The following is an 8,682-nucleotide window of genomic DNA, read 5'->3' on the forward strand; positions in this document are numbered from 1 at the left end:
ATATATATATATATATTTCTCAACTTTCACAACAGCAATTCATTGAAGGGATGCCAAATCCAGAGTATTGTGGTGGGTATACATTTCTCAATGCGCTTCGCCTCGAAGGCTTCTTCAGAAGTATAGAGATGTATGTTAAAGGCCAAAACTTGACGCCACTTGGACACAGTGGAGGGAGCCTAAATGGAGCAGGAGGCAATGTCCCAATAGGGGGTGGGGGACCACAGGAGAGAACAAAAGTTCGGAGCATGTTCTGTGGGGATACATATGCACCAGGCGCATCTAGGAACTAGACCGGTTTGGGCGCACACACAAGGAACCCCGAACATCAACGGCAGCTGAGACCCCCAATGTGTCATTGCACCAAGTCAGTCAAGCAAAACAAATGGCAAACGCACTCATCAACTTATAACCAGCTTTAAAGCAAGGTGCACATGGAAGGGCTTGTGTGTCCCTGTGCCTTTGAAGGGGGTTGGGCTGCTTCCTGGCAAACCTGCACCCAATTTTATCTTTTGCTACATGTGCTCCAAGATGGAGACTCTCATAGGTTAGGTCTCGTTCACACCTAGGCGTATTGCATATGCGCGTCTGTCGCGAATCGCGGTAAAAAAGTCGCGCGACCGTTGCGCGTTTTCCAAAGGCTACTTGGCTGTATCCCAATGGAAACGCGCAACAAAGTAGTACCTGTACCTTTTCAGGCGTGGGCCGTTTTGTAGCGCGTTAGGGACGGGCGGAAATACGCCAAGGTGGGAACGAGACCATTGAATACAATGGGATTGATATTTTTGAGCGTTTTGTAGAGCGTTCGTCGAGTGTAGAACGCGCTACAAAACGTTCAGTTGTGAACGTGGGCTTAGAGTTAGGACCGCACTACATAGAGGTGCATTGGCGGTGCGGTGCGGCTTTCACATATTCTGCAGAAGACGTGTATCTAAACCTGTTTTTAACCTTAGCGGTGAGAGTTTTTTGTGCATGCTGGCTGGTGAGTGTGCTGGGAAACTTTTTGCTGTTGTACTGTATAAAGCCCTTCCATGTGCACCTTGCTTTAAAGCTGGTGCGGGAGTAGCCCCACTGCAAGGGTTAATTTGTCATTTGCCCAGAGTTGTTCTTTAGGGTTTGCTAGACTTGTCCAGGCTTTTTGGTAAAATACTCAATAAAAACAGGATTAGTGCTTCTTCTTTTCTAAAAACATTTTATTGCTCATTAATGGACATCTTACTTATTACACTACATGAGAATATCAACCAAGATACAAATAAGTCTGTAGTTACTGTAATAGAATTGTTATTCAGTGTAAATATCACATAAATGTAATCAGTCTCTAGAAAAGCATGCTATTGTTTCCAGAAGCTAGTAGCATTTACTCTCCTTCATCTTATTTTGTTTCAGCCATGGCACAGAAATGACTTCAAAATGGCAGAATGTAGTCTACAAGAAAAAAAAAAGCAGAATCAGCATAAAATGTCTGCATGCCATAAAAGAGAAACACACATACACATCAGTGAATACGTTAATGGATCAGTCCACCCAAATCTAATATTACAGTTTTTGGTAGATGCTAAAGACTTGAACAACCTGATGATTTCCTACATTTATTTATTATTGATATTTATATAGGGTGGATCATTTTTACGCTGCGCTTTACATTCACAAAAGTCCCTGCCCTTGAGGAGCTTACAATCTAAGGTCCCTATCTCACATGCATACAGGGCCAATTTAGACCGGAGCCAATTAACCTTCTAGCATGTCTTTAGAATGTGGGAGGAAACCAGAGTACCCGGAGGAAACCCACACAAGCACAGGGAGAACATGCAAACTCCTTGTAGATTGTATCCTGACCGGGATTTGAACCAGGGACCCCCAGTACTATATCCCTCAGGGACATTATTGGTAAGATATCTGTACTTGTGTGACAAAAATGTGTACAGAGTGCCAGTACAGCGGTGGCCACCCGAGCTGTCAGCTGGGCTGGAGGCAGCGGCTGGCCAAGATGTCAGACGGGCGGTGGCAGTGGCGGGCCGACCTGTTAGCAGGAGGTAGCAGGCAGTCAAGCTCTTAGCCGGGCGGGAGGCAGCAGGCAGCCGAGCTGTTAGCTGGGTGGGAAGTGGAGGTTGGCCGAGCTGTGTGCGAAGGAGGGTAAGGGGTGCTGTTAGTCATTTGTGCAGCCGCCCCTTCCCACATCTGCCAACCCTAATGAGATGCCCCCCCAGATAATTGGGGGACCCAAAAACCACAGCGCGGGGAGGGGGGAGCAGCACGATCCTGGCTAGTAAAAGTGATCTAGGTGGCTGTTGAGGAGCTTCTCCTGTCTGCCTCACCTCATTGATTGCTAGGAAGCCAATAGTCCTAGCAGCCAATGACTGAAGCAGAGGGGGAGCCTGGGCTGAGTTATGGCTGGATGTGGATGTACCCGGAGGTGTCAGCCAGGCATAAACCAGCGCAGGTAGACGACCACAGTGCAGACAGGTCTGCCATTTAGTGACCACTGGTGTAAAGTATCCATCGGACTCACTTCTTTTTACTTCAGTGTTCGTTCATCTTATAGGGGAAACTCCCATCTTTAGATTTAACTTCACTCTCACCACACATACACCGTCATATCTGTTTCCAGCATTTCATCACACCATGAGATAGTTAATCTACCTAACTTAATTTCATATGCCTTCTGAGCTTGTGTACCTGGATCTGCACACCTGCTGTGGCCATTATGAGGGGTTCCCACGCTCGCCATTGGCTTTTTGTTTATTTTATATTATCAAGAAAGCAACAACGAATGTTGGAACATTCAATCCTGGGTTGGAGTTCCCAAAACTAGCAGTTGGACAGAAAAGGAACATTATGGTTGGGAGTTCTTGCTGATGAAATAGCCAAAGCCCATGTTCCACCTGACCATGTAACTTGCTTCTAAACTTTTGTAATGTAAATAAACACCACATATCTAAAGTCAAGAACAAATATGTAATATATTGAAGCTTACCAGTCCACAGATGTGGTGGCTGCATTAGGCTACATTAACACTGGTGACAAGGGACAGCTGCCAGCAAGGATTACAAGGAGCTACTGTTAAATGCACCCACTGTGCAAACAGCAGCATCTGTCAGATTTGTACCCTGTAAAAATCAATGGTCATGGTCGCTATCGTTTGCATGTAACTGCTTATCTGAGTGGTTACATGCAAAGAGAGCCTTTGACTGACCATGGACGAAGACAGTGTGTGTCCAGGGAAGGCATTTCTGAAGAGTTTCTGACCGCGCACAAACTGCCTGCAGCCAATTGGCCAGTTTGCATGCAGCCATAGCACAGAGTGCAGATGTGTCCAGGGATGCATCTGAATGCAGCAAATTAGCCGCCCCAGATAACAGTGTAAGGCCCCATTCACACACGAATCGGCCTGCACGTACAGCTCCGTGCTGCGTGCGGGGCCGTACCAAGTAGCTGCCGGGAAGGACAGGTGCTGCGTGTGATTAGAACGCAGCCCCCGTCCTTCTCTATGTGGCTACGCGGCCGTACACCCCCCTATGCTCACCTCATTTGCAGGTCCGTAGGGGTGCGGGTTTTCTGGCCGGGACGCATACAGGATGCATTCCGGCGGCGTATGAATACGATCACCCGCACCCCTACGGACCTGCAAATGAGGTGAGCGTAGGAGGGCGTACGGCCGCGTAGCCCCATACAGAAGGACGGGGGCTGCGTTCTAATCACACGCTGCACCTGTCCTTCCCGGCAGCTACTTGGTACGGCCCCAAACGCAGCACGGAGCTGTACGTGCAGGCCGATTTGTGTGAATGGGGCCTAAATATTTCCCCTTTTCAGGCTTCCTTTTTTTTTTGCCAGAGATCCTACCAGTAACACATTTCCTGTCCTAGGGTGACAACACTCACTAACTGCACTCATTGCACAACATTGCCACCCTACGACAGAAAGCGAATTAGGACTAAAGAACATCTCCCCCTCTCCTCAGCTCCATAACATAGGGGGAGGTGATCTGTAATCCACAGAGATAGCTGGCAACAATGGTAACTGATAAGAGGGCAGCACAGGAAGTTCTGAGCTGACAAGATTTACATAAATTTTAAAGCTGAACCCCAGGCAGATACTAAAAAAAAACACATCAATGAATGTAGTTATGTATTGATTAAAATCATTAAATTGTAGTTTAAGTACAAATATGAATACAGCAGCACTTAGGCCCCCTTCAGATGGGCGGTCCGATTTTGTCCGCCTGTCAGTTTTGCAAGTGGACCCGATCGGACGCCCAATGCTAGTCTATGTCCTGACCGTTTACACCCAGTTACCCCAAACTCCGGCCAGGTGCAGAAAAACAAACAGATCACAGTACTGTTTCGCCGGACATGATCGTGCCAGATCAAGGGTAAACTGATGCTAATGGACACGTGTCCGTTTACATCCGATTCTCCATAGATCGACATGGGGTTGGTCAATTTCAGATGGAGGAAAAAAACTGGACGGACACGGTTGTCACCGCTGGCCAATACTGCTCCAATCAAGGGGGAATCCATGCAGGGATCCCTTCTTGATCAGCCCGTGTGAAAGAGGCCTTAGAATGGAACTAAACAATCAGGCTCTCTGATATGAGCATGTGCTAACAGGAAAAAAGAGATGACTTTATCAGGCTTTTGCTACTCCTTCACCTTCCCATCAAAAGCTGGGGGTAAGGAGGTGGCCTAGCAATGTTACTTACTGTAACTGCAGCAGAGAAAATTGAAGTTACCAGCTTGGCTTTTTTATCTGTCAGGGCTCTGTAAATCGCAGGACTGTATGGAAATCTGAATCTTTTGACCGGTACAACAGCTTCCATCAAAGTATTATAAGTGTGTAGTTAGCTGTTTGCCTGGAGTTCAGCTTCAAACACTATACAGCTATTAAAATCTAGTCAGAATGTGTATGTGTGGATTTTATGAACATGAATGATATATGTAGAACCTCAGTGAGTGTTGTTTAATTTTCAAGGCATGCAATGGATTTCAGGATTTCTTTGCTTTCAGGCTGTAACAGCAATAGAACCATCAGTATATAACCAGAGCTGCTGTGAAAAGGAGAGCAAGTTGTTAGAGCTGGACCTTAACCACTAGACAACTGGCACTATGCAGGACACATCATCCAGGCATCCCAACCTGAAATAATTTATTTTAGGGAGGTGCCCTCTCCCCGCCCCCCAGGGCACCTCCCTGAAATGATGGCAGATAGCAGGGAAGCTGCTGCCATCAGAGTAAAAAAAAAACAACAGACAGTATGAAATGTAGAGCTGCAGCTAACGATTATTTTCAAAATCGATTAGTTAGCCGATTATTAAGTTCGATTAATCGGTTAATCGGATAAACAATAAAATAAAGTTTAAAAAATAGCTCCAGTGATAGGACTACTAGTTTGTATTGAGGTTGTAGTCCATCACAGGAGCAAGCTTGGAGCGGTGGAAGTAAAAAAGAAAAAGATAGTGTGGTGTGCAATATAGTGAAAATGAATAGCTAGATTGTTATTGGCTATTGCAATTTGCAATAGCCAATTGAAGGCTGGCTATTGCACCCGCCCACTGCTGCTGTCAATCAGCAGAGGAGGACCTGATGGAGAACTTCAGGTCCACCTTGTAAGGAGTTCCGGGGACGTCGGCCGGTGAGAGTGCGTTCCACAGTGGAACGCACCAGGAAGAGGTTCGCCGCAGTCACGCCCCCTCACTGAGACGTTCCAGCGCTCCACCCTGGAACGCGGAAGAGGCGTGACACCGCTCCTTGGTTTCCCGCGTCCACGGGCTATTTAAACTCCGTCGCCGGGTTAGTAGGGCGTTCCAATATTGCGGATCGAACGCCCTGCTAACCCCATACCCGAACCTGCATTCTGGAGTTGCCTCGACCCCATTCTACCCCAACACCTTGTCCTGCCTGTGGAGACCAGCTTACCTCTGGACCTGTTCACACCTGGACAACATCCTACAGCCCGGACACCTGTCTACCCCAGGACATCGCCACACCACGCCAGCCTGCAGACAGGATTCCCACCAGTGCCTCCATACCGGCAAAACCGCAAGTACTCTGCAGTTATCCCTGCAGTCCTCTAGTGACGTGTCCCCATACGGGAGAGACTGTATCAAGGTATTATAGATTTCAAACGCTGTGCATTCCGCTCCTTGCTTGTACCTGGGACTAGGGAGGTTGTAGGAACTGATAAAGGACTACCTTATTATCTATTACGCTACCGCTACATAATCAGTTCTTCTCCACTTATATTATTTCATGCCTCATTCACAGAGTGGTCTATGACGTAATAGCCACTACTGTGACGCTTATATGAATGAACGGCCTATGATGTGAGGACCTCTAACTCACCGTTAGTTGTGAGAGACGCCAGAGGTCCAAGACTGAATTGCCATTCCACCCCATAACCTACGTTAGATCCTCCTAACTCCGCCGCTGAGATCCTGAAAACATAACCCCAGCTAAGCAGGCGTTACACACCTCTGCTGACTGACAGGAGAAGAAGGCGGGTGCAATAGCCAGTAGCAATCTAGCTATTCATTTCCATGCCTTTTTTTTTTTACTCGGTCATCTGCCCTGGGAGTGAAAGACTCCTGCAACGTCCAGGAGAGTTGAGATGTCTGCATCATCCCTCATTATTGCTGCACAGGCTAAAAGAGGAGCTGTGCTGTGACCATTCCAGGACCAGTGTGACAAACTCCCTTCCTTTCCAGGCCATTTCTCAGTTTTCAGTGCTGTGGAAAAGTTGGTCCCCTAAGCACTGGTCCTGATATCCTGATTTAGGGTGGCTCAGGTTCCCTTGCAGGGTGCTATAGAGCCACCCGTGTGTGTGCTAGTAAGCTGTGTGTGTCTCCACAAACACACAGGCACAGCAAGGCAAGACACTCCCGTCCCCCTGGCTCCATGTTAGTAGATGGGAAGCTGCTATGCCCCTTGTGATCTTTTAGTGGACAGGAAATTCAGGGAAGCCAAGCTGAGAGAGCTGGAGCCAACTGTTTGGAAACATGATGACTGTAAGTGTTTGGGCAAAAATGTAATACTTTGCTGGGCAATGTATATTTGTTTCAACTGGATTCACTATTGAAAAAAAGTTTGATAATTTAATACTACTTTGAGAAATGTAATTGGATGCTCTAAGCATCTTTAGAAAAAAGAAATCAATTGATTGTCCCAGCCACACTAAACAGCATTGATGAACTAATCTCCCCTGCCAGCTACTGTATTGTATTCCTGCTGAATACCCCCAACAGTGACTTAATTGATTGGATGCATACACAATCTTCAGCTGGCAATTTTCCACCCGGTTCCTTTTACAAAAGTTAATTGAAAAACTTGATTTGATAAAAAAAACTTGGGAAATTGATTGATTGTTGAGCCAAGTGGTGCAGACAGGGCCACCCACAGCTCAAATTGTGGGAGGAATCGTCCGAAATGTAAGCATATATATGAACGCACATAGGGTAAATCATGTGGCAGCACAGGAAATAGTTTTCTTATGCCATAATCACGTTCATCTATTTAAAACAGAACCATTTAGCACCTTTTCTTGTAGTTTTGTATTTTGGTCACATGACTGCAAAGCCTGGTTATATGTATTGGGAGTAATATATCAGTTCTTTCTGGGTAGGTTGAAAAAAGAAATGTAGCCATATATGTGTTTACACTTATTGGTTTGTCATTAATAAGTAGTGCAGTGCAAAATGTTATATGGTTTATTGTGGGGTGTTATCACGCACTCATAGCACAGCGGCTATTTACGAAGATTAGCTAATCCTTAGCGTGAATCCATCATTGATTGATCTGTGAGAGCTGTGGCACAAGGAAGGTTCAGATTGTGTCAGTGCATTGAGGAAGTACAGCCCATGGGCATCTTCAATACGTTTACAAACTTCTAGATCGATATAGTTATTACAAGTGGGAAAGAACATATCAATTCAATATAGAAATACATATTTATTTCTAGATTTTGACCCTTAAAACAATATGTTTTGCTAGTTTAAAGATATATTTCACTGTGCAAAGTTCTACAATACCTTAGAAACGTAGGGATCTGTATGAAAAGCACAGTCTTCAGGATTAGCTGTTGGTTTTCTACATTCAGTGCGACCGATGTCTACTTCGATAATATACTTTACTCCAGTTACAATCTTATAAAAAAGGAAGAGAACACAACACTTATGCAAACACTTCTTTATACAAATGAGCACTGTATGTGTCAAATGATATTTGTTACATCTTGGTAGCTCAGCTCACCCTGCTCCTCCCTCCCAGCGGGGACTTGGCAGCCTTCCAGTATGTAATCTCTAATGTTAACACTTAAAACAGAGCAGATGCTTTGGAAGAGGGTAGTGGGACGGTTCACTCCCCACCCCGCAGATGACTATAAACAAAGGGGCGGGATGCTTGTGCTAATATAATTTACCTAATATAGGCCTGTAGCCATATAAGGTCAATGACGTCATTGCATCTCACCCCTTTGCTTATGTGGAGCTGCCGGTGGGAAATTCCCTGGCCACAGCTGATTCGGTGGCAGTGGAAGAAGTTTACTTCCGGATTTAGAGGAACTCAGGTTCGGACTGAACCCGGTCCAATCCTGAGGACCCAGACCACCCCTTGGTTTTTAACGTTTCAAGTATTTATTCTATATACTACTCTTACTTATTTAAAATGTATAACCCCCCTCCCCCCCCCC

General features: G+C 45.9%; 1 protein-coding gene across 1 annotated transcript in view; it reads right to left on the reverse strand.

The window, feature by feature from the left end:
• The window catches only part of LOC108788902 (cystatin-like), an 18,053-nt gene that overhangs the window by 8,922 nt on the left and 449 nt on the right, over positions 1-8,682 (reverse strand). Inside the window, exon 2 of the mRNA XM_018558802.1 lies at positions 8,024-8,137. Coding sequence (XP_018414304.1) covers positions 8,024-8,137 — 114 coding nt within the window. The remainder of the gene's footprint in view (positions 1-8,023; positions 8,138-8,682) is intronic.

Source organism: Nanorana parkeri, unplaced genomic scaffold (genome assembly GCF_000935625.1).
Source record: "Nanorana parkeri isolate BGI_ZX_2015 unplaced genomic scaffold, ASM93562v1 scaffold360, whole genome shotgun sequence".
NCBI lineage: Eukaryota > Metazoa > Chordata > Amphibia > Anura > Dicroglossidae > Nanorana > Nanorana parkeri.